The sequence below is a fragment of the Hirundo rustica genome, chromosome Z, assembly GCF_015227805.2.
Source record: "Hirundo rustica isolate bHirRus1 chromosome Z, bHirRus1.pri.v3, whole genome shotgun sequence".
NCBI lineage: Eukaryota > Metazoa > Chordata > Aves > Passeriformes > Hirundinidae > Hirundo > Hirundo rustica.
In genome coordinates, this window is record NC_053488.1 from 13102574 (window position 1) to 13126349 (window position 23776).

Genomic DNA, 23776 nt, shown 5'->3' on the forward strand with positions numbered 1-23776 from the left:
GGTTCTCAATTCTCAGGTCAGAAGTGGGTGAAAGAGAAGATGGTGTTTGGGGGAGGATACCATTTTACAGAAGAGCATGATAGGCTTTGTTGTCTCTGTCTCTAGACTGTATTTCAGCCTGTGGTGTTCAGTGGGTGAGGTCAGGCCTGTTAGGTTTTGTGACAGATGTCCTTGCTCCCCATGGCCCTACTCTGTGATGCGGGTGGTGTGATAGCCTGGTGTGGTCATGAAAAATTGGAGCAGTAACTTCCAGTGTGACCATGTTTTAGAGTTATTCTGTCCTACTCTGTTAAGGCAATAAGGCTTGATTTGCATAACTAGCAGGATATTGATAAATAACTGCATTTGCAGATTTATGTAGTCTGATTAACTGTTGTGCTAAGTTGTACATTCTTTACCACATCTGTTGTATGCACAAGGTCATGGTTCCCTCCCTCCTTGTCACAGAAAAAAGGGAAAAAGGAGAGGAGGAGATGGGAGACTTCTGAATTAGATACTATCTGAGAGAGTTTTTCTCAACGTGAGAAACTCCTTCACTTTTCAAAACAGTATGGACGCAAAGAGACATGGGAAGGTAAAAATGGGAAAACCGGCAGAGACAGAAGATAATAGCTTTGTTTTAAAGTAGTTGTTACTTGAACCAGAGCACAAGCAGGTGTGAACAAGCAGACTCTTGGTATTAATAATGGCTTTCAAAGCATCCTTATTCTTCACTGTCCTTACTATATTTTTTTTCTTCTGAATAGTGTAGCATTTATTTATTTATTTATTTATTTAGTTATGTTATGTTATGTTATGTTATGTTATTTTGTGTTATTCTTGTATGAACATAATGCTTTATTTAAGATGGATTGATAATTCAGACTTCAAGTATATTTACTACCATATAGTCTTTGAAATTATGTATTGAAACCTATATAACCTTGTTGCTCAAGGAGAAGAGAAAAACAGAGGCAGAAGTGGGGATAGAGGGGCAGTAGGATGATGGGAATCTTGCTCCTCCAAAATTGTCATTGAATATAAATTTTAGTTTGCTGGTGGTGTACCCTGAAACTGCATCAAAAATAAGCCATATATATATATATATTTCTTTTAGGAAATTACTAGCTTTTAGGAAATTACTGCTCCAGCTCTGTCAAAAATTGTCCAAGTATGACTAATGCCAGGAAACTCTTTATAATCTTTAAGCCAGAAGGTAGTAACCTTAGTAAGGCTTGTGTGGTGCTATGTATTAAAAGGATTTTGTTACCACTCAAGTCTCCATCTATCTTAATAAATAATACATTATTTCAGTTGTCTCTTATTTCTGTTATGTGGTGTTCTTCCTAGTTTTTTAAATTCAGTACTTATGTTTTAATTTTATTTAATGAAAATCCTATTTCATATTGATAAAGCGTACTTTTGTTGATGATTGATTTTGGTTTATGCATTCACTAGAAACTTTGTGGTGTTGAGGCTTCTCTCAGTTGAATCACCTATATCTTCTGTGGCAGCTGGGGATACCAAAAACACTGGAGCTTGCATTAGGTTCTAGACATGTGATGTAGAAACAGAGCTTCTTATTCATGCTCTATTCTGTACTTCGGGTAGTTTTTGAAGAAGCCAGTATTTAGCAATTATATGTGCTGAAGAGAATGCATTTTTTGAACAAGGGTAGAACCTACTAATCGGCCTTTTATTTGAAAAAGCTGTGGAAGGGTTGTAACCAGAAGGTAACTAGAAAAAGAGTAACCCTGCTGATCCTATAAAATGTTGTTAAAATGCTAAGTAGAATACCTTCATGAGAGTGAGTTGTGCATACAAAACCTTGACTTTGGAAAAAAATGCTATTGTAAATCTTCTTCCTATACTTGACATTTTTTTAGGTTCCAGGAAACCTATTTCACAACAAGATCTGAAAGCTGTAACCAATGATGTGACCAATGCAGGAAACAGAACTATAACTTTTGTGGTTGTAAGTTCCCCAAAACTTGGAAGGCTGATCAGAGTAGATTCTGATAATACTTCTCAGGAAATCTTCAGTTTTACACAGTCTATGGTAAGCATTTACTTTATGACAACTAGTTTAGGGGTAGATGGTTACTTCAGAAGGCATCTCAGTTGTTCATTCTTTGTGTGATCCATTTATATCTGTTAAGTAACTAGGCATATGTGACCCATCAGTGCAATCACCCAGATTTACTGTTATTAAATATCTGGCATCTAGTAATGAGCACAAGAGGAGCCTTTGTTCCCTTCTGCTTGGATGCTAGTAGGGTCTTGGCAATTCCCACTGTTTTGCTTGAAACACTTTTTGTCAAGAAGAACTGTTCTGGTGCCATTAACCAGCAGTGAGAGGTTGGAAGCTTTTAGTTTTTGACAGGAGGAGCAGAAAAGTCCAAGTATCAGATTCATTTCAGCTGAACACAGTCCTCAGGAGTGTCCCCAAGATGACTTTTATTGACTGGATTTGCTGTGGTATTAGTGTTTGAAGTATCCTAACTGTGATACAGGTTCTCTTACTGAATGACTAAAATGTTGCAGCTTATATAACTTGATGGAAAAATGATTTTGCAAAAGGAATTACTTGTACACTTGCAGAATCTGGATATAACTATCTGCAGCATGCATTAAGTTATTCTCAGAAAATTGAAATGAGGGAGATATAAGGGAGTCAAACTTCTGACTATGTTTATGGGAAAACATATGTTTACAGATTTTAAATGTGGCTATTTGATTTTGTATGTGAAGGAATAAGGATTGGCCAGAATTTGAAACTTGGGCAGTAAAACTTGGAAAAAGGTTTGACATTTTTATTTGCCATCATCAGACTTTGAAACAACCTGAGCAAGGATGGTTGTGGAATGGGTCTCCTCCTGGACTTTATAAATCAAGATGAACACAGAATAGTTCTCATAAAAAGCATGTGTAATCCCATTATGATATTGGTCTTGTTCCAAAGGTTGCTGAGTTTTGTCTTGTTTCATGAAAGAGATAAATTGTATAATGACACTGTTACCTTTCTGATCCCAAAATGTGTGAGTATTAGATGAAACAGTTAACCATGTTAGACAGAAAATATTTCAGCTAAGGTTTTGAAGTGTCACCCTTTTTGCCTATGGATATGACCATTATGTGTGTTTGTTGGACAGTACCATGTCAGAACATGTCACTTATTCTCTGTAGCTTTAGTTTTTGCTAATGTGTAGCTAACTTTCTTTTTAACTTTGTAAGTCGTGTAAGGTTTTGGGCTGAAGTAATATGTATGCTTTTTTGTCTGTTGGAGATATTTCTATTGGCCATTTTAATTTCAGACAAGTAGAGCTAAACAACTTCTTGCAGGTGGAATTCAAGTATCCCAACAAGCTTGCTCTTTATTCTGGTAGAGAAGGAGATACAAGGGAGAGAAAAGAGATTCTAAATAAACTTCCAGTCCACTGTGTTGTAATCGCAGGGAGTTAAATATGAGTGAAGAAAATTGCATTTATATTACAGAGATTGTACATTTACCATGTAACAGAGACTAAAGCATTTGGTTTCTGTTTGGGAATAAGCTTGTAAAACTGATTTGAATTGAAAAAAAGGTTGCATTAGTGTAGGTCTTTGGGTTTTCACGGGCTTAATTCTGTGTTGAGGAACTTGAAATTTCACATTGGAAAAGTAGTTATTCTTTTTGCTGGAGTGCTGAACTCCTCCATATACTCTGTGGTTTATTGCTTCATTGCCAAAAGAAAGAACAAAAACAGAGAAACAGGAATTACTAATTGCATTCCAAGACATTTTTCTTGAACAGATGCTGTTCAGCTAATACAAGAGAATTACTTGCACATTAAACACTCCTGAGTAACACAGCAGTTTTTCAACATAATGTTTGCTTTTTGTTTCTCTCTGCAGTAATTTCTGTGATATCTTGGGAGTCTTTTTCATCTTGCAGCAAGCCACAGCTTCTTCTGTCTGCAATAGAGTCATTGCAGAGGTAAACACAGAAATCTCACCAATTCCATTCTGTTCTTAGCCCAGACATTAGAATGGATTTGCAGTCAAAAAAACCCCAACCAACCAACCAATTAAGATTGATACTAAACACCACTGAATTTAAGGGATGTGTATTGTGCCTGTATTTTTTACAAAAACTTGCTGTCCTCAGCTTGAAGTCCTAGAGAGATTTTGGAAAGTTACCCAGAACTAACATATCCTTTTGCTATTCTTATTTTTGTCCTGTAGTAGCCATTAAGAACTAAATTGGTATAGGGAAAACAGAAACCTGGAGATGTGCGTGAAGGATTTCCTCACATCAGTATAAATTTTTTAGAGAAAAATTGGGATGGTTTTGAGGCTGCTGAGACAAATGACCTTGAAAGCCCGGTTTGTGTAGTGATCTCAGTGGGGGCTGTTGCAGAATTTCAGGATTCAGTCTCTCTGTATTCACACTTCAGATTCTGTACAGCTAAAATGCTTTATCTGTGATAGAAGCAGGGGGGGTCTTGTTTTCTTTTTTCACATCTTTCAAGCATATGTGATAGAAATGTGTACTAATGAGTCCCTCCAAGGTGTTTGCAGGGAGCGAGGAGTGTGTTAAAATAGTAAATTTAAAACCAGCACCATCTCAGACAGAGATCTCTCTGGCAATTACAAACTAACGTGCAGGTCAGGTCAGTGGCTGTCTGGAAACTTGCCAGGGATTTAATAGGTGTAGCTGTCATCTCTCCAGCCAGCGAATGAATTATCAAGCAGGTCAGACACTGAATCTACTGGATTCAGTAAGTGTTCTAGTCTTGCTATCATTAGAAATTCTATTGCAGTTCCAATGTATTACAGTATTGATCTTGAAATTTTGGTATAGTTCCAACTGATGAGAAATAATCTGAAAATACTGCCTTTTGCTTTGAGGTCTAAAGAGATAAATGGTTTTATCTTGTATGTGCATTTGTTTCTCTGGAGATTTACTGCAGTATCTTGCAATACTTTGAGGCTTGATTATGCACAGTGGACTGGTTAGATTCCTTGAGGATGATGATCTGCAATGGCAGTGCAGACTAGGATAGGACAAACCAGATTTTTTCCTGTCTTACCAAATATCTTTTGCTATTTGCAGGAAATAACTTCATCGAAGTCCTTCTAAAGCATTCAGCCTTTCATATGCTTTTTCAAGACAAGTAATTCCACCCTGTTAGTGTCCTTACAAAGAAAACTCTAGACATACGATACCCTGATTTACTAAAAATACAGTGCCAATGAGTCAAATCAATCTGAGCTCATGATCACCATTACCATTGCTAGTTTGAGATAGTTTCTCAATGTTCTATATCTCTCTGCTCTTCATGTAAGGCTTTTATTAAGCGTTCATGCCCAGTAACATTTCACTTACTTTCAGGTGTTTATCTGGCTACACAGAGTCCACCTTAAGAGAAAGAGAAATGCAGGATAATCTGTGTACATACAGGCTGAATTGATGGGCTGAGACCGATGGTGTGAGGTTCAACAAGGCCCAGGGCCGGGTCCTGCCCTTGGGTCACAGCAGCCCCAGGCAGTGCCACAGGCTGGGACAGAGTGGCTGGAAAGGACCTGGGGGTGCTGGTGCCAGCAGCTGAACGTGAGCCAGGGTGTGCCCAGGGGCCAAGAAGGGCAATGGCATCCTGGCCTGGATCAGCAGTGGTGTGGCCAGCAGGAGCAGGGCAGGGATTGTCCCCCTGTGCTGGGCACTGGTGAGGCCACACCTCGAGCGCTGTGTCCAGGTCTGGGCCCTCAGTGCAAGAAAGACACTGAGGTGTGGAGTGAGTGCAGAGAAGGGCAACGGAGCTGGGGAAGGGTCTGGAGCACCAGTGCTGTGAGGAGCAGCTGAGGGAGCTGGGGGTGTTCATCCTGGAGAAAAGGAGGCTCAGGGGTGACCTTGTCACTCTCTACAACTGGCTGAAAGGAGATCATGGCCAGGTGGGTGTTTGCCTCTTTGCCCCAGGAACAAGAATTAGGATGAGAGGACATGGCCTCAGTCTGTGCCAGGGGAGCTTTAAATGGAATTTAATGGCTTTCTTCTGCAGAACATGGCCGAGTATTGAACCAGACTGTCCAGAAAAAATCACCAATCTGGATATTTTAAAAGACATGTAGATGTGGCACATGGGACGTGGTTTACTGGTGGACTTGGCAGTGCTGGATTAACAGTTGGGTTTGATCTTACAGGTCTTTTGCAATGTAAACCATTCTTTATACACTGTGCATGGACTAAGGTACAAAGGTCTCTTTGAACAATGTTCTCAAGATATTTCTTCTGTCCTTAACATTCCTCTGTTTATAATCACCTTCCTCTTACATGTGTGTGTTCTCTGTACCTGGAACAGGTTGATGAAGGTGTGATCATGTATGAACACTTATATTCTAAGTCAGCTGACTGGAGTGCGGAAGATTTCTTTACATTTACTGTCTCCTCTCCACCATCAGCTCTGGATATACAGATGTTCCATATTGTCATTTCATATGAAATTGACAGGCATGATCAGAATAGTCGTCTTCTAGCAAATACAGGTAAAAATGCTTTACTCTTTGGGCTCAAAATTGTTTTGGATCTCTGAGAGGTCCACTGAAAAGTGGCGAAAAACCGAAAATTTCTTTCTTTGCAGTAAGCAGTGACCAGAATACTTCTGAGACACAGAGTACTATAGGGTAGTGTCTTGGAAAGCTATGTTCACTTCACTCTTAGAAATGTCTTAGCTACATATGTTTGATGCTTCCTGCTGCTGTAGAAGATACTTTGTTTTCTATAGTGGTAGATGCAAAACACTATCAGAAGCTTTGAGGTACTGGTATTTCTTTAATCTTAGTGTATGCATCAGTGAACAATCTTGTCTCTTATATCTAATTGTGTTTTAAAAGTAGTGATAATATATTTTTAGCCATGATGTATGGAAATCAAAGATACCACAAACGAGAAAAATTTTTGAGCATCATCAGTGTTTGATATGTAGTTTCTAAAATAGTGCAACTATAAAATGTTCAGTTTCTAAGATTCTCTTTCATTTCTAGGTGCCGTTGTCCAGGAAGGAGGTAGAGTATTAATCAACAAAACAAATTTAGATGCTTCAAACCTATTGATTAAGCTACCTGATGTACAGCGCTCCATGTATGAAGTCTGGTATCAGGTTCTGTCCTTACCTCAACATGGCATGATGGTTGTTGGAGAACGAAATGTTACCAAAGAAAAGCCTAACTTCTCCCAATATGTACTGGACAAATTTGGAGTTTTGTACATACATGATAATTCTGAATCTCTAAATGACAATTTCACTTTTGCTGTTTGGTTAAACCTAAAGAGCAAGCCTGCTACGAAACCCCGTAGTGAGGTTTTAGAGGAGATGTTTAATATCACTGTTTTCCCAGTGAATGATCAATCTCCAGAACTGAAGACTAAAAGGCTGCACTTGAAAGTCCTGCAGGGAGATGTGTCAATGCTGGGGGCAGAGAATCTGAAAGTTGAAGACTTAGATAATGCCCCAGCTGAGCTGATATACACCATTGTTAGCAACCCCAATAACGGTTATTTAGCAATGAAAAGCAATCTTAGTGTCTCTATAAAAGATTTCACACAAGCTGATGTTGACAGTGGTAAAGTCTGGTTTGTACAGGATGGAAGTTCATCTTCTGGAGTGTTTTATTTCAGTGTGACTGATGGTAAACATCGCCCTTTATACAAACTGTTCAGTGTTGAAGTCGTACCAATTGCACTTGTCCTAGTCAACCTTACCAATATTGTGCTGCCACAGGGCCAGACATCTGTCACAATTACTGATGTTCAGCTTTCAGCTGTCACAAATGGAAGAAGCACTAATATCATGTATGAAATAACTCAGCCACTCAAATATGGGCACCTCATGATTGGAGATGAGCAGGTTACTAAATTTGAGCAGGCAGATTTGTTTTCGGGAAGGCTCTTTTACCACCTGACAAATCTCACTGCTTCCCATGAAGTACTGGAGTTTATGCTTTATACTGCAGAAGGCAATCTAACAGGACAAGTGCTGAATATCACAGCAAAGCCTTTAGTACAAATTGTATCTGGCCTGCGGATTCCAAATCAAGCAACTTACAAATTTGGAAGCAGTGACCTGGATGCTTCTGAGCTAGCCAATTTGACAAACAGTAATCCTAGATTTGAAGTGATAGTGCCCCCCCTCTCATGGAAGGATTGTAAAGAAAAGATTTGTGAATGATGCAGTGTTTGAAGATACTCAGGTGTTCACCCAGGCTGACATTGATAGTGGTATTCTGCTGCTAGACATAGACACAAATATGACGGGCCTTGATCTGTTGAATGACTCATTTACATTTGTACTCAGGGCAGATGCTGTGCAGCCTGCTATTGGTTGTTTTCAGTATTCTGTTGTGCCACACAGTCCTCCACTTGTGCAAAGTTTAACAACAGAAGTGCCTTTTGTAACCAGCACAACCACTTTCAAGGCTCACTCTGCCTCAAAGGATGAGGCACTAGCCTCCTCACAGAATGAAGAGCCTGCAATAGCACCACAGAAGACTGAACCAACTATATGGCCAGAGCAGAATCACTGGGAAAACCTACATGAGGAAGGTCCATTGCTGAATCAGGCAGTGGAGACAAGTGTGTCTGTGGAGTTGAAGACTACAAACCAGGTTAATGCTAGGAGTCCTAGAGAGCAGGCAGGTGAAAGCAACCCTTGGTACATCATTATCCCCCTAGTCTTGGTGTCTGTGCTACTCATTGTTGCTGTTACTTCTGTGTGCATTTTGTTAATGTGTCAGAAGAAAGAGAGGACAAAACCTTTAGTCAAAAGTCAAACAGATGCAATCCTCAGTAGTGCAGATCAATGTCTGGAACGGAGCTTGACTGTGCCCGCTGTCACAGTGACTCCCCTCCTAAAGGGGCCTGAGAGAAGTACAGCCTCAACATTTGTGGCAGTAAAACATGAACAACTGCTTCCTACAGTGGTTTCTCCAACTACAGAAAGGTATCTGAAAAATAGCTTTCTAAATCTCAATCCTGAAATGATCCAATATTGTCGAAAAACAAACCCAACTTTGAAGCGCAATCAGTACTGGGTATAGTTACACAAGTTTTGGTCATGCTAATTGATGTAGTATGGAAAAGTGAATCTATATTGTTGACATATAATTTGTTCTTTAATACACTCATTTATTATATAGGTCAAATGATACACTGTGTGTTAGATGAAATCTAAATACCTATGAAATAATCATCATCATCATACTGATTACAGTGGCCATAATAGAAGATTTGCCATTAGTGCATCAGCAAAATTCTCACTTAAATCAGTGGGGAATTTGGCCTCATCGATTTTGAGTGCACCCCATATATGCAGTGTTTTTTTCCCATGACAAGTAAAATAGAATGCTCTGTCAAGGTTTATATATTTTTAATAGATTTTTAAAAAATCACAACAAAAAACGAAACGAACTTCGCTATAAAGGTCTTTTATTCCTTCTGAATCACTACTTCTCTTTGAAGAACTTCAAATTGTTTCAATATTTTTTCCATGGTGCTAGTTTCAATAATGTATTTTTGACCTGAAGGCTGTTCAGAGGCCAATACTAAAGAAACAAACTAAATATTTTGTCAGGTTGCTGAACTGGATATCCAGAATTCAATTCAGCAACAACAGTACAACAGTGAATGAGGATTCTGGTGGAATACTGTGAGATGTTGTTTGTTCTTTTGGTTTCTTTTTTCCTTATTTGGTACTGAACTCTAGCCTTTAGTGTCTGAAATCTGGTAAAAGACATCTTACCTTCTATTCCACATGGCAAAAACTGAGTATCTGTCAGTCAGCCTGTCAGCTTAATTACCTTTAGGCTTAGATTATGTCTGGATGTGCGTAAAATTTCCTGCTCCAGAAAAAAGGGGTAAATTTCTGCTTTCAGTGAAGCAAACATAGCTTTCTCTTGAGTCTATGTACTCAAGCAGATGGCAGTAGAATCAAGTCCTGTGCTGCATACTGCCATGTGTCTTGGAGCTACTGACAGAAGCAATCCTGCAATATGGTGTGTATCCTCTTCTGAAACTTCTGTTTACCCTTCATCTTCCAGAACACTGAACAAATAAGCCTTATGCACTACTACCAAGTGCTATGTACTCCAACTTTGCTCTGGTTATAAAATGTGCAATAATTTCTGTGCAAAGGGAATATTTCACTATTTTTGGAAATCCAAGCTCAGTAGTGTTGTGCAGTCTCCAGTGAAGGCCCAAATTTATTTCCACTGAGAACAAATAATAAAATTCCCGTTGACTACAGAAAATGAACTGACTTCAAGGAAATGTGCTGTGATCATAACCAATGTCTTATTAACAGTGAACTTCTCATCTATTTTTTACCTTTAAATTGCTACAGCTTCCATCCAGCCTCTTTATAAAAACACTGTTCTTAGCAGTCTCAGCACTCAGTAAGAGCACTGGAATACCATTTTTATTTAGGCCTAATTTTATTTAGGTACTGTCATTTTCATTTTTATTGAATGGATTTACTGACCTCAAGATCCTTGGTGCTATTCATTTCACACTACTTTGTTTTGGATGATTTTTTAAATTGTTGATGATTGTGTTTCTGTCATTTATAGATTGCAGTTTTGGGAAATTTTCACCCACAAAGAGAGCCAGTTGAAAACTGTGCTTACTGCTGTGTTCTGGGAGCTGAACACAGGAGCAGTGGGGGTAGTCCTCATCTTCACCACCTCTGCTGTGGGCAGACATCATTGTAGTGCATTTTTGAGAGCCCACTTCAAGAAGAGTAGTCCATGTCAGTGGAAAATATACAAGCCACATCTTCAGCTGGTCTGGTTGTTACAGCACTAAAAACTAAAGGTGTGAACCCTTCATAAGTTCAAACCAAAATGTGTTAGAGCCTTGTCACACAGTTTTTACGTTTGTCATTACTGTATCTTCCCTGATGCCCATGTGTGAGTTCAAATGTGTGATCAGTGTAAAGGGCTCTGGGTGTTCAGCTGTCTCAGGTGGATCACTGTAGATCTGCGTGGTGGACCTTTTCTGCTTTCCCAAAGAAGATCTCTGGGACTGTTTGGAGTGACTCTCAGCTGGAGAGTTGGTGTTTCCAGCCACCACAGGGACACCCCAGCACCCTTTGTGGAGGTACAGCTGTATGTCTGTTGCATTTCCTGGGACCTCTTCTACCAGCACCAAGCAGACATCAGCTTCCTCCACATCTCAGCTCTCAGATGCAGCCTGCCTCCAACACCTTCTATGCAGTAGCAGCAACCTGATTCCTTTACACCTTCTCCAGGACACACTCCAAGGAGGAGTAAAGAATTTAATCCCAGCACTTTCCTGACACATCAAGAAGCCTGCCTTATCTAGCATTTTTCTAGCCCTGAGACCTTCCTGTCAACAGCAAAAGACTCCTCATGCTCCAAATCCTACTGAGCCAGTATGCCTACAGTTTGATATCAAAATAGTGCACTGCTGAAAACTCCTGGAGTCTGGTGACAAAATCCACTGTCAGCTTGTGACATGGTGAACAAATATACAGAAATGAAATGTGTTCTTTGTGAGATTTTGCTAAATGTATCAATGTAAAGACAGGTGTGCCTGAATTTGTGGTGTTCAGTGTGCAGTGGAGATGGAACGTGTGTAGTGCTGTTGATGTAAAAAATGAGACCATGACAATAGTCAAAAAAACCCCAGTGCAGTTATAACTCCACAACTCAATGGGGATTCTTGCGTTCGAGTGTTGGCATTCTAGGAGAAAAAAAAGTACTACATAAGAAGATCAAAAAACGTGGTGGAATTTGTGCTGGCCCTTTTGGCTTTAGCATAAGGAGCTGAAATCTTGTTCTGTTTCCGACATGGTTTTGGTTGACAACAGATGCTCATTTAAAGTAGATTAGCCATAATGGTATTGTATCTTGTGCATTTTGCTCAATTTTTAAAGCATTGAGCTTTTTTTTTTTCAGTTTTGTTTTTGTTTTCTTAGTTAAAATCAGCCTTAACACATAATTAATTAGGGAAGTGTGCCAGTATTCAGTTTTCTTCCTCAGTTTTTGCTGCTGTGAGTCAACTGTGCCAAAGTGCCTGCCATATTATGGAATGTTTTGATGAAAACTTTATATGAATGTAAGTTTAGTTTTGATCAGTGATTGCTTGGTTTAATGCAAAATGCAGAGGTAATATTGTAAGTGATAACTACATATGAATTTAGCTTTAAAATCCCACCCTGAACCCCTAATAAAAAAACGCCCAAAATTAAAAACTCTGATTGCGTTAAACTTTCCCTGTAGACAGTGGTGAATAGTCTTTGGTAGAGGAGGGTTTATCCTGTTCATATATAGATGTTTGATATAGCTAAGTCTGCTCTGGCTTAGCTAGTCCGGGTTTGAGGTGATATATCTAGCTGGGATGAATCTCATACTGGGTTTCCTAAGTTACAGTCAATCTAGAAAATGCAAAAAAAAAAAAAAACAACAAAAAACCCAGCCCATTTTGTGCTTATGGATTCTTTTGAGATTCTAGGAACTCACATATTTTATGGTCAGAATCTGGCTTGAATATTGGCTGTTTCCCTTGGCCTTGAAGTTGTTCATTCTATTTAGTGAAGATGGGGTTTCTGAAGCTTCCCCTTTTTACCAAATGGAGTTCTAAACTTTTGCATCCAAGTGCCTTGAAAACGTATGTTAAGTCAATAAACTTTTTGTTTATAATCCATGCACTTAATGCTTTTGTGCTTTCTTTAAGACCTGCGAAGTGCAGAGACACAAGAGAATCCCATTGCCAGTAACAGCATTTTTCTGAGTTTTCTAATGTATTTTTAAAATTGCACATGTGCTGCAGTGGCTGCTATCCTGTGCCCAGTGCAACTCGGTGTGTGTGGCTGGAAAAGGGGAGACATCTCATCAGGTGCTCCTAACCTGGCTAGGTCTAGTAGCACTTGCAGGAATGTAACCTCAAAATAAATGCATTGATTTGAACTTGTTCAAACAGGACTGCGCTGAGTTTATTTCAGAAATATTTTCTGTTATTTAACTGCAGCTGATTTTAAAATATCAGGTTCTTAAATACATTAATACATCAGTGCTGTTTATTCTTTGATTTTCATCTTGACCAAAAGTACCCCCTCACTTCAGCCTCACACCAAATGAACTGTTCAACTCAATTTTTTTCCCCTCAGTCAGAATGTAGCTAGTTTGTAGTTGTTCATGTAAACTGAGGTAAGGAACTTCCTCTAGAGACATCAGAAATGCTGGTGGCCCTGGGGGGCAGCTTCCCATACACTGTGAATCAGTGCCCTGTGCACAGACATCTGTCAGCAGTAGTGAGTTATGTCTCCCTCCTACACCTTAGAAAATACTGCTTTAGAAAGAAGAGAAAACACGACAGAAATGGTGATAAACTCTTTACATTTTCCTCTTATTAAAATACGGGTGAGGGCCAGCTACAACTTTTGCTGCAGTAGCCTTTGCTACCTTCTACAATTCCTAATTCAGCAGAGTCTACTTACGTGGCCTCCAATCTGCTTTGCACCACTTTTTTGAAGTCAGTCCTTGTGATCCTATGTTGAAGTACGTTCTGTGAATATTTTTAAATGGGCTGAAAATAATTGTCCTGGCATAGTCAATGGAAACTGTAATTATTTATCTTCACTCATTTCAAGCTGAATTATTTCTGCCAGAGCTTGCATATCCCAAGTGCAGTCCCAGAACAAAATGTTCTTTCATTGCAACTGGTGAAATCTATATTTTCACATCTGTTTGTAGGGAGATCCTACATGGTGAAGTCCTTGGTTTATGTGATCATTTCCTCATTTCCAGTCTTGCTGCTTGGTTATTTCTGTGTGAATGCTTTATACATACTGATAGGCACTGCTAGACCTGAAGTTATTTGCAGACTGAGGTTTTAGCTGCAAAGCATTTGCACAGCTTCACAGCGAGAGGCATTAGTTTACATAAATTTGTTGGGGAAAAACAAAGGAGGAGCAGATTGAGCATTGGGTTGGGGGTGTCTGAACTCCTTGCATGAAGATGGGCAGTAGATCAGAGTGTAAAACGATCACAGTGATTTGTTCCAGTTACCTTGCATAGGTACAAGATGTAGTGCATGAAAACACATTATTGGGGAAATTCACAAGAAAATGAAGAAAGAGTAATCAAGAGCTTGCATTTCCTATACAAGTATAGACATTCAAGTACATATCAATGAAATTGAATCTCTAAGGGAGAGGCACATAGGAAGTTGAGACATACAAAGCCCCTGGGAAGCTGCTTTGCTGGCAGTGTATGCTGAGGAAGGGGTTGGTTAGAGAGACGGGAGGAAATGGGAGGATTAAAGAGGCAAGCTTTCTGGGTGAGGAAAATGATGGAGTTTCTAAAAATGGGAAGGTCATTTGGAAGCAGACCCATGGGTTTGTTTGAAAGGCAAAATTATGTGCTGGGCTGTGCCTTAGGCAAACAGGCTAGGATCTGCCACACTGCCTGGGAAGAGAAAGTGTCAAGGTGAGTTTTACTCCTACTAGAAGGGAGAGTCTTGCTTAGAGAGGGGTGTCAAAACCTAGAAGCTCAGTTTGCCTTTTCTTTTGTTTCCCTCTGCAGCTGGCAAGAGCTATTATTTCTATTAGAAATAAATCTATGGCATTAACATTTTGAATTTTGACTTGAAGAAGGTTCTTTCAAGAAATCCAGTTGTGGAGTTCATCAGATCACTAAAATCCTTCTTTATATAACCACCATGCAGACTGCCTGAGTTAAGTTGCTTAGGGTGTAATTCAGATGTTAGGTCTGTTAGCATGAATGTTACCTTAAAAACAGAATTGTAGTGTTCCTAGGGTCTTGGTCAAGGTGCAGAAAGGAAAAGGATGAACTTGATTTGGATTTTGCCTGATAGTATTATTTGGAAGCAGTTAATGATTAATGGTAAATGTAGTAATCACATACTGAAAGGTATTTATGAGTAAGGCAACAGAGGTCTTGATTTTGAGCACTAAGCTAACTACACAGACAAAAATGGATCTTAATTAAGATCCAGTAATCCTTGAAAGAAATGAATGTATCTGGAGAGCTGATCTCATTTACAAATGGCTGCACAAAATACTGTTTAAAATCAACACTAGGATAAGATTAGATTTGGTGTAGAAGTAAGCAAAAGTGGGATGAATCAACTAGAACAAACAACTGCCTTTTTCATTGACTGTCTGAGTGAGACATTGACTGTCTCAGTCTGTATTAGCCATTTAAAGTCCTATACACTTATAGGAATGCTGCAATATAATCATCAGTGAGTGCCCATTTTCCTTCCTGAAATCACCTTTTTCCTGGTTGCAGCACTTAGGTTCACTTAGTCTTCCCTATGGTGCTGATTTCTGTGATTCAGAGGCATCTCCTTGGTTCTGAGCATGGGATCTGCCCTCAGAAGACCAGTACTCCTGTGCAAGCCATTCAAGAGCAAGGAGGGAGGTAATGGTTGGTCACCACTATCTCTGTAATGGCCTACTCTATTCTGAACCCACAGTTTAAACTTAGAGGCACTTTAAACCCATTTCCATTTCCTTGGTTCCCCAAAACACCTGCAAGGTTGTAAAATGGGTTCATGGAGCCTCTCTGTGGCTCCACAGTTCAGCAAGCAGCAGCTTGTTCCCTCAACACCGAGCTCAGCTTGTGCTGTGCTTGGCAGACCTTCAACATTTAGCAGCCTATTGCATGTCCCACTAGGCTGCTGCACGGACAGAGGATGAGAGCCTTCATTGCCTGTCCCTTCTGCGCTCCTCCAGCGCTGCCAGGGAGAAGTCCTCTCCTGCATCTTCAGTGCAGCTGCAGAAGAAGGGGTTGCTCTCAGGGGCTGTCGTGCAGTGGAGTCCTGGTCTAGTTTCACAGATGCCCTACTGCCATCCTGCTGGGGAGGTCTTAGGCTGGCAGCTGTGAGCAAAGGGATGTATTTTGCTAAGAAACGTGCGAGTACATGTTCTGCTTTAGAGTTTCAACTTCCTTGAAAAAAACCCAAGAAACCTTTTTTAACATGAACACAGAAGAATATATAAGCACATATATAAATCAGACTCTCTGTCAGATACTGGAATAGTTCTACTCTCCTCCCAGGCTCTAGAGCTAGTCTGTGTAGAATGGATGTACATACTGAATGCAGTTTTGCCCATTACCTCACTGATAGTTTAAGTCATTCTCCTTTGTGCGTGCTGTCATTTTCTTCAACAAGTCTGACTGCCTAGGAATTCACTTGTCTGTGTTAAGGAACTGTTACATGGTTTAATTGCTCATAGGCCACAAATCACCAATGTGTGTTTATTTTATGGGAAAGTTCAATGAGAAGAGATTCCTCTGCATAGATTTTGGAACAGAAAGTTTCTGGTACTTCAGATGTTTGAAAGTCTTTGTAACTTCTTGGAGTGGTAAGTGTATTTCAAGGAATAGCATGGCTGCTGTTGGCAACTTGTCCAGCTTCTACTGCTTTGGAAGAAAAACACACCAACCCTGCTATGCATTCTATTGTAGAATAATTCAAAATAAATAGAAAAAATTATTTTGTCTTCGTGCTCTTTCCTGGTATGCAAGACATGGACCTGTTTATTGATATAATAAACAAAATAAAGCAAAAATTATGAAGCCAGTTGTTTGTACAGCCAATACAGAGTCCACTGAAACCGAGTGCCTTTCTTTAGCAAGTGCAGACCAGCTGTAACTGGAAATGTGTTTGGATGCTGTGTGGGTAAATCATCCAACTTGTTATACTGACTGCATGTGCTTAAAAAATAGCAAAGGTGGATCCAGCAAGTATCTCAAAAAGGTTTTGTTTTCTTGTTTACAATTTCCATAGAGGAATGGAAGTTGTTTTCCTATTAGGAGATATTTATATTTACTAAGTATTTAACTGAGCTCAACTTTTTGTCCCATGCTAGAATAGATGACACAAGTGATTAATAGCTTCCGCACAAGCATGTGATATTAAAAGAGGGAGATGCTTGACTCAAAGTCTCTGCAAACTGCCTTTGAAGATTCCACAGACACAGGAAATGGCATGGCCTCTCTTGCTTTTAGGACAGACAAACAGGACTCTTACATTCTTTGAAAAGAAAATGGATCCCAGAAATGTGGATAGTTACACAGCAAGTCTGTAGCCTCTCTGCTTGGAAGTGACTCTGCATCAATTTGCTCTGTCAAACCTGACTCAGAGGGGTCTCACATGGGGGTGTAATGGGAGCAAGCACTGTTGGCACTAGGATGTTGCTCAGCCTGTGAAATCTCATGGGTAGGCCAAAGCCACTGATAAAGTGGAAGAACATCAAGAGAGATCTTTCACTCTGAGGTTAGAGAAGAATAATGACCTGGAATCGCCATACCTGCCCATTGATGACCAACACCATCACCCACCAAACCTTCAGCACTCCAGTAGGAGCCCTGACAGTGCCTGGTTTCACTGGAAAATGCTGAAATCAGAATGGCCTTTCTTTGGGCTTGCCTTGGATTTACACTCTGCTGAATGATGGAGTAGAGAGTCCGGACTGGCAGTTCAGGGTCTCAAGTGATCCAGCTCTAGCCTACATCTTGCCACTAGGTTTGCAAATCCCATATACACTGGGAAAGTCTTGGTGTGGTTAGGTAAGGACGGTGATGGGGGCATTCATGTAATATTGGGGAAATCCAGATTAAACCCTCTATCTCTGATTGAGAAAATGTCCCCTTCCACTCCAGAAAAGAATCCAAACCTGTGAGCCACACAAGCTCTTTGCAAAAATACCGCAGGAGCAAGAGGACTAAATCATGTAGGGTGCTCTCCAGAGAACCAGGGTCAAGACTTCAGTAAGAAGACTTCTTTTTCCATTACTATGTGCAAAAAGCATGGGAAAATATGTTTTCCTGTGGAGGATCCTCCAGGGCATTCTGAGGAGAACTGCTGAGCTGGCTTAGCTGTTACCTGAGTCACTGACTGGTGAGTGCTGGCAGCCCATGGGGAATGGAGACTGGCCCTGTCCTGTAGCCCACAGCTGGGAACCAACCTCTCATTCATGACACAGACCTTGTTCCTTTTGTTTGGCACGGGCAGCTCCAGGTCCGTATCAGTAGCTACTATGAAAATATTTTTCAGATATCTAATGCTCTGTGTCTAACATACTACCTCGCTGCTTTTATTTGCAATTTCTTTTGATGTAAAGGTACTGATTCCCAGCATGTTTTTGTTTAAATATTCAGGTGTTCTGCAACAAAGGCATTGCATACATTTTCTTCTCCAGACAACCACCTGTAGATGGTAATACTGAGGGTTTTTCTTCTCCAATTGTTTTACCACTTCTTTTTGTTGTTATTTTCAGTTCTCACATAAATGGTCCCACAGAAATCATATCATCATACATTCCTGGAGCCCCAGGCAAAACAAATTTTCTAGCATTTTACTGCCACACAGCAGTTACCTGACAGATACATTTTCCCATTGCTTTTGCAACAATGCTTACTTGGTTTTCAAGTCTTCATGGGTTGTATTCAACTGTTTTCTTTGTCTTGTGTAAGACAAGTGCAAGAAAGACACTGAGGTGCTGGAGTGAGTGCAGAGAAGGGCAACGGAGCTGGGAAGGGTCTGGAGCACCAGTGCTGTGAGGAGCAGCTGAGGGAGCTGGGGGTATTCATCCTGGAGAAAAGGAGGCTCAGGGATGACCTTATCACTTCCTACAAGTGCCTGAGAAGAAGTTGTGGCCAGGTGGGTGTTTGCCTCTTTGCCCAAGGAACAAGAATTAGGATGAAAGGACCTGGCCTCAGTCTGTGCCAGAGGTGTTTCAGGTTGAACATGAGGAAAAATTTCTTCACGGAAATGGTTGTTAAATATTGGAATGGGCTGTCCAGGAAGGTGGTGAAATCACTGTCCTTGGATGTGTTCAACAAATGAGTGGACATGGCACTTAGTACCACTGTCTCGTTCCCTAGGTGTGATCAGTCAAAATCACGCTTGGAGATTTTTTCCAGTCTTAATAATTCTGTGATTTTGTGATTCTGTGATTCCGTGTCTTGATGAACCAGCCAAAATGTCCCCGCACACTGGCCAGACAGCTGCTGCCTCTTCAAATAGAAACATTGAGGTCTGTCTTTGATTCACTATGAGATACTAGACTGGGCTTCTTTCCTCTTTTAGGCTGTTAATTTTCCAATGAACTTGAAATAACTTAGCAGATAGATTTTTTGTAGATATTTGAAGAGTGAGGAACTGTGTTTTAAGGAGTGTTCTGTGATTGTCAAAGATAGATGTTATTAACATGTTGCTGCAGTTTTCCCTCCCTTTCTTCTTTGTGTGGTACTCTTAGTTACTGGGTTGGTTTTTTTCTCCCTCTCTGACTCAATTTTTAAATTTCTATACTTTGGTTACAAGAGGAGAGTGAGCTTTGGAAAAACTTCCAAGCGTATTTACACATAACTATATCTGAGGAAAAAGACCAAAAAAAGACAAAATGGAGTTTTCTCTCTTCCTGGAAATCAGTGATACTGAACAGGAACTGCACATGGATGCAGATGACAGCAGAAAATCTCATCAGTTCAACCTGATCCACTAGTCCAGTCTTTTAGATCAAAGAGGATAATCCTTGACTCTAGTAGCTTAAGAAAGAAGTGTCTCCATGCGGCATTGATGGGAGCAAATTGAAGCAGATTTTTTTGATACTGATGTCCATGTTTGAAAAGGTTGTTGAAATAGGAAAGGAACCTAAACCAGAACGTTACAGTGAGAAGAGATAATTGAGGAAATCAAATTTCCCCCTCCTGTGAGAAGATTAGTATCGCAAATGTTTTGCTTTACAAGAAAATTACTGAGATCGGTCTTGATGATGGTTTGTGGTAGGTTAACAAGTAAACAAGGTAGAGCAAATAGAAAACATTTCTGGTGCACAGCTTAAGTATTGCAAAAACATACGTGGAAACATCATTGTACTGTTGTTTATTTGGAAGTCTTCAAATTAAACCTGCAGATTAAGCCGTTCTTAAATTAAGACCTGAAGATATTCACATGTTTAACCAGACATAAAGTCTGAAAAATCATGAACTCAAGGACAGAGTAAAATGTTGTCAAGCTGAAGTGCTCCTCTGAAAGAATAAAGTAAAAATGAATACCAGCAGCCAAGAGATCTATTCACCTCATCTCCATGAGGAAGCAGGAAATGAGTGGCTGTCCTGTCCCGATACCTGACTACATCTTCGTGGGCACAGCACCCATCCCAACAATCTCCAGTTTCTGGATGCAGTGAAGGTAAGTACTGCCTGCGTGAACACATGGATCTCTGCAGTGGTGTGGTGATCATTTGGGTCTTCACTATTTCACACTTTGCTCTGACAAACAGGCCGGTGTCAAAGGTTCTCCCAAAATAACAGAGCCATGGTATGCTCTTTACCTCTTTGGTGTAACTATTTGGTGTCTATGGTGTAACTATTCCACCAGGCATTTTGGAATCTAATCAAAGCCACCTTAAATTTAAATGTTGGCCCTAGAGCACTCAGTCTCTGTCATAGCAGATGTTTTTCTCAAAGACTAGTGAAGTTTTGGGTTGGGAAGGAAGCTTGGAAGGAACGAGCAAAGCTGGAAGAGTTGCCCTGTACTTCCTTAGGCTTTTGTTAACTAATACTTATTTTTGGAAGGGTCAAGTACCCATCTGTCTGCAGCTGGGTGCCTGTTCAAAGCCCAGCAGACAGTCCTCACAGTGCTGTGCTCCCTGGGCACAGCAGCTCTCCTACTGACCAGTGCAGAGACCTTTAGGTCATTCCCCATGTTTCAACAGAAGAAATCACTACTCCTTTTCAAAAGGAAATGTCATTAGCATGAAAATGAGCCTATCTACCTCAATGAGCAAAGCCAGAAAGCGTCTACGATACTGAAGAAAAATATTCTACATGTTTTGTCCTGCATTTTCACACTGTATACAGCTCACATTCTTGGAAAAATGAAGAAAATAAGCTTCCCACTCTTTTCAATTTCCTAAAAGGCATTTCTAATCTATAACACCTAGCTGCTGATTAGTTCCTCAGTGAAAAAAGGACAATAGTCTGAACAGGCATCCAAAGAACATATCAGTGGAAATTACCAAAGTAATTGATAAAGAGGCCAGAATCTCTGGGGATATGCAGGGTAAGTAACCTTTCCTTCGCTAATTTTTTAGACTGTTAAACTGTGTATGGTTTTTAGTTGGGGTTCTGGTTTTTTTGGCTTTGTTTTTTCCCCGACAAAAATGTTGTGAAACACTGTGATGCCAAGTTTTTGATACTGTTGTGTTTCTAATCACAGAATGGCTCAAGCTGGAAGGGGCCCTCAAGTTTCATAGTTCCACTGCCCCTGCCATGGACTGGGACATCTTCCACTGGACCCAGCTGCTCAGAGCCCCACATGGTGAGTGCTGTGTGCTTGTTCTGAGCATCTTAATCAGGAAATAAATATTTGTGTTAAATGATAGAAAATACAAATAAGCCCAAAATGAACTATTTTTAGAAAGCTCATTTTTCTTATTTGTCTTTTGACACTACTATTTTAAATTATAATAGCTAAACTATTAGGGTGAAAACATTGAAAATTATTGCAATACGAGAAATAACAGGTGTACTATTAATTGCATCTCAGTAAGTAAATTACACGAGCCTTTCCCATTATAAAAATATGCAGTATCTTACAAGCATGACAAATAAAATCAGGTTTCAGAAAATTTTTTAGACATTTAAGTTGCAAATTCACAACAAAAAATTACTTTGATCAAGAACAGGTTTGTTTTGGGTTTTCTGCCTCTTAGTAGAATTTAAATTAGATTAATTAATTCAGTAGTTTTATGCTTTTTAAGGCCATTTTGTGATACCATCCCAGCAGAAACCTCTTTGCCAATCAATTAGAAAGACTCCTAATGGGTTGTTTTAAAAAGTACCAAATTATTTGAGTTACATTAGTAATGGCAAGATATTTGAGGTACCTATTCAAAGCAGAGTATTTATATATTTGGGAAATTATATTAGGTGTAAGGACCATAATTTTACTAATAATTTGAAAATACTTCGAATGTGACTTCTAGCTTTCAAATGTTAGAGGCAGAGTAGCTTTCCCTCTCAACTTCACAATAAATAAAGAATGACATACTTGTGGTTAGTTCTGCCTGAGATCTCTCTGTCATGAAACAAACCCCTTTCATTACCCAGAATTTACTGCTGGTCACTCAGTTTTTCAGGAAAACATAAGCTTTTGTTTCATTTCTGCTTACTTCAGCTGAAGTATATACTAGGGACTTCCTAAACCAAAGGCACATTTTGTATTCCTGTATTGATTAGAAGAGCAGAGGATTCAAGGATTCAAACTCAAATTGCAGCAGGCAGGCAATTAAAATTTTGTTTATATGCTCCTCATATTTCAGTTCAATTAATTCCACAATTTTTAAATCATGTGCAAAATGTGTAGATCTGTGATTTATCTGTGATCACTTGCTCTGAATAGGAGGAAGTATGTAAGAGGAAATAGATAAGACTAAATACGCCTTTCAAGATTTTAGAAATCCTGGCTTCTCATTTAGTCGATGTCTTTATCTGAAGTTCATTCATATGGAGACCATTTGCACACATCTTCTAAGAATGAAGATCATCAGAAAACAATAGCTAAATAAACGCCTGCACTTTATCTTTTGTTTGTCCCCCCAAAAATTTCTTGACTCATAATGATAATCATCTTCACTGACTTGACACAAAGATTTACATATTAATGTTTCTTAAATAATTTTTAACATTTATTTTTTATTAAATCTATGCAATTCAGCCATATTGCAATCTCAGAAAAGGAGGAGAGCATGGAAAGGGAATTGCTGCTAATAGGAGAAGATAAGAGTGGGAGATCTGAATGTGGTCTGAAAGCAAAGGCCCCTGCAAGGACTTAACAGCAGTCTGGGGTGCCAAGGGAGGGGCACAGGCACAGCTGTACTGCCTTTTGCAACTCATGTTCTCACTTCCTCTCGTGCAAATCACCCCAGTGGGCAGCAGGCAGATGGTCCATGCCCTGCAGTGCCATCCACCCCCTCCTTTCCCACCACAGTGGGAACACCTGTAATACAAGGGCATGAGGTCCCACACCTGCTCATGTATTTTTCCATCCCTCTCCTTGCCTTGCTCAGTCTGCTCAAATCACACAGCTAACTCTGCCTTTCTCCTGCTTGCTTTATGCCATAGAGCCCTTGCCTAAATTGTAGCTCCCTTTAGTTTTTAACTGGCTCAGTCTTCTGTATATCCAGCTGCTGCTACTTGCACTAGTGACTCTTTCAAAGTGTGGTGGAGTAGTGCTGTAGTCTGATAGGCCGCTCATTTGTCCAGAATTTTCAATACAGAGAGAATTCCTGAGTACAGGATTAATATCTCCTCAAGACCATTAAACGTGCAATAATGATAGCAACTGGAGTCAGGCATACCTACAAGTGTCTGAATCTGTCCTCGTGGCAGTTCTTGGCAGTTCCCCTTCCTTGCAGTGATGCTGGAAACATTGCAAGGATGCAACCATGCTACAGGCTCAACATGTTCTTTTTCATCTGTTTGTGGAAAACTCATGTTTGTGTGCTGAGGGCAAAAAAACATTTTGCCTGACTATCATAAGGCCTTTCAAGGCAAAACAACAAAAAAAAGTGGTGGTACTAATGAGTATAAAACTTGTGTAACTTTGCTTGCAATGTGTCTAAAACAGGGAATGACTAAGATTTGGGTTTTCTTAGTAACTCCATTATGTCAGCACTTCCTCGTTGCAATAGTCATGGGTTTCTCTTTCATTGAAACATGATGAGTTGAGCAATTGACCTCTTGCTGGACAGTCTGGAAAGATGAT

At 39.9% G+C, this 23776-nt stretch overlaps 1 protein-coding gene across 1 annotated transcript in view; it reads left to right on the forward strand.

The window, feature by feature from the left end:
- The window catches only part of LOC120765713 (chondroitin sulfate proteoglycan 4-like), a 36836-nt gene extending 24204 nt beyond the window's left edge, over window positions 1-12632 (forward strand). Inside the window, 4 exon segments of the mRNA XM_040090860.1 lie at window positions 1866-2038; window positions 6318-6501; window positions 7000-8138; window positions 8140-12632. Coding sequence (XP_039946794.1) covers window positions 1866-2038; window positions 6318-6501; window positions 7000-8138; window positions 8140-9051 — 2408 coding nt within the window. The 3' untranslated portion in view covers window positions 9052-12632.
- The last annotated feature ends 11144 nt before the right edge of the window (window positions 12633-23776 follow it).